Source organism: Etheostoma cragini, chromosome 19 (genome assembly GCF_013103735.1).
Source record: "Etheostoma cragini isolate CJK2018 chromosome 19, CSU_Ecrag_1.0, whole genome shotgun sequence".
NCBI lineage: Eukaryota > Metazoa > Chordata > Actinopteri > Perciformes > Percidae > Etheostoma > Etheostoma cragini.
The window spans coordinates 16,491,213-16,493,175 of record NC_048425.1 but is presented as its reverse complement, the minus strand read 5'-3'; the positions used below and the strand labels follow the sequence as shown (position 1 = coordinate 16,493,175).

Sequence of the window (1,963 nt, the reverse complement as noted above, 5' to 3'; positions counted from 1 at the left end):
CGGATCCTACTACTACTACCACTCTTACAACTGAAACCACTACGGATCCTAATGCTACTACTCCTGTATATACCAATGCTACTACTACTTTGTCTAGTCCTCATCCTACTACTACCATTCCTCCTCTTACCACTACTCCTACTACTCCTACTACTCCTACTACCCCTACTACCCCTACTACCCCTACTACCCCTACTACCCCTACTTCTACTACTTCTACTACTACTACTATTACTACCACTACTTCTACTACAACTATTACAACTACTGCGACTACCCCCCCTCCTCTGGTTTGTGAAAACGGAGGTCGACCTCAGAACGGCGGCTGTATGTGTCCCGATAACTGGACTGGAAAGAACTGCTCAGTAGGTAAGTCTGACTCATTTGAAAGAAAACTGTTAATTTTAACTGTTAATTTTTCTGTTGACTTTGTCTGCCCTGTTTAAGCGTCATTAGACTGAGCAACATAATCTTCAGTTTTGTTAAATCGTCTTTGCAGAGAATTTCTGCAAAGCCCAGGAGATGAGTCCGTTCACCTTCCCACGAACACCCATCGGCTGGTTCGCTTATTCTGAGGAAATCTGTCCACCAGGAACGAGTGGCGGTAAGTTTTTGTAGTTAGCTCCATCCATCACGTCTCCCATAATGCATTGCTGTTTGAGAGTCTTTTCCCATTTCCTTGCAGCGGGTAAACCCCGGGCTTCGACCAGGTGCTCCAATAGGAACATAGCCCCAAGTTTCCTGGAGGTGCGCATCCTCCAGTGTGGACTGACTCTCAACGACATCCAACAAAATGTGAGTCAATGGAGAAGAAAAAGGCTGAAGAGGCTCAGGGAAGAAATACCTGAATAACGTGTTTTCCTCTCTCAGCTGACCAGCTTGGCAGATTTAGAGGCGCTGGCGGCGAGCGCTCAGATGTTGACGTCCCAACCTCAAGATCTGACAACTGAAGAAGTGACGACGGCCGCTCAGATCGCCGACACGCTGCTGATGTCTGTGAACGTTTCACAGGTACGAAACAACAAATCCACAGTGATACAACACCTGCACTTTTAAACCAAATAATAATAATTATAATGAGAAAAACAATAATCGTAATTGTTATTATTAATATTTAACAACAAACCCACAGTGAAACAACTCCCGCACTTTTAAACAGGGGAGATGAAGATTGACAATACTCTGTGTGTGTCAGGACCTATGGATGTCTCCTTGGGGGTGCCACAAGGTTTGATTCTCGGGCCAAGTGTTTTCTACCAATACATCGGGAACGTGGCGTGTCGTGTTCTCTCGAATCTACCTCTATCCAGACAACACCTTTATTTACTGTGTGTGTTTCAGAGCGTGAGGGAGTCAGCGATAGCGACTGTCAGCCACATTCTGAACGCCAGAATGTCAGACAACAACCAGGAAAACAACGCTACTCTCAGGTTAAATACTCTACTCTGTTTTTAGAAGCACACTGACGGTAGACAGTGTATAACGTACAAGACAATATATTTCTGTGGAAATCTTGTGTGCAGCCTGACACGGACCCTGTCCAGCCTGTCGGTGAACATGAGTATGATCTCAGATCAGCTTGATTCTAAGTTGGTTCAGCCAAACATTGCGGTCCAGTCGGCTCAGATCTCAGCGCCGGACACTCTGGGAGTACAGTTCACCGCGCTGTCAGGTGACTATCGTCAGCCAATCAGCAGCCTCTCAGGGTCTGCTCCTTCAGGTCAAAGGTCAGATGGAAATGATAAGAAAAGCCACAAATGAAACTACGGTTTTATGAATCCTTAGTATTCATACAACCGTAGTTACATTTGTAAACTTCCCAGAGTTTTTATTTTCGACTTTTTCTAAACTATTTATCGACGTTTTTAAAGCTATTTTTCAACTGTTTTTTAACATTTTTACATAATATCTTGACTTTTTAGAAACTTTTTAATGGTTGTAGGAGAATACTAAGTACAATTAA

General features: G+C 43.9%; 1 protein-coding gene across 1 annotated transcript in view; it reads left to right on the top strand.

The window, feature by feature from the left end:
• Positions 1 to 56: 56 nt before the first annotated feature.
• Positions 57 to 1,963, top strand: part of LOC117962228 (adhesion G-protein coupled receptor G7-like) — a 10,014-nt gene continuing 8,107 nt past the window's right edge. The window contains exons 1-6 of the mRNA XM_034901396.1: positions 57 to 369; positions 500 to 604; positions 686 to 795; positions 871 to 1,011; positions 1,342 to 1,430; positions 1,524 to 1,727. Coding sequence (XP_034757287.1) covers positions 330 to 369; positions 500 to 604; positions 686 to 795; positions 871 to 1,011; positions 1,342 to 1,430; positions 1,524 to 1,727 — 689 coding nt within the window. The 5' untranslated portion in view covers positions 57 to 329. The remainder of the gene's footprint in view (positions 370 to 499; positions 605 to 685; positions 796 to 870; positions 1,012 to 1,341; positions 1,431 to 1,523; positions 1,728 to 1,963) is intronic.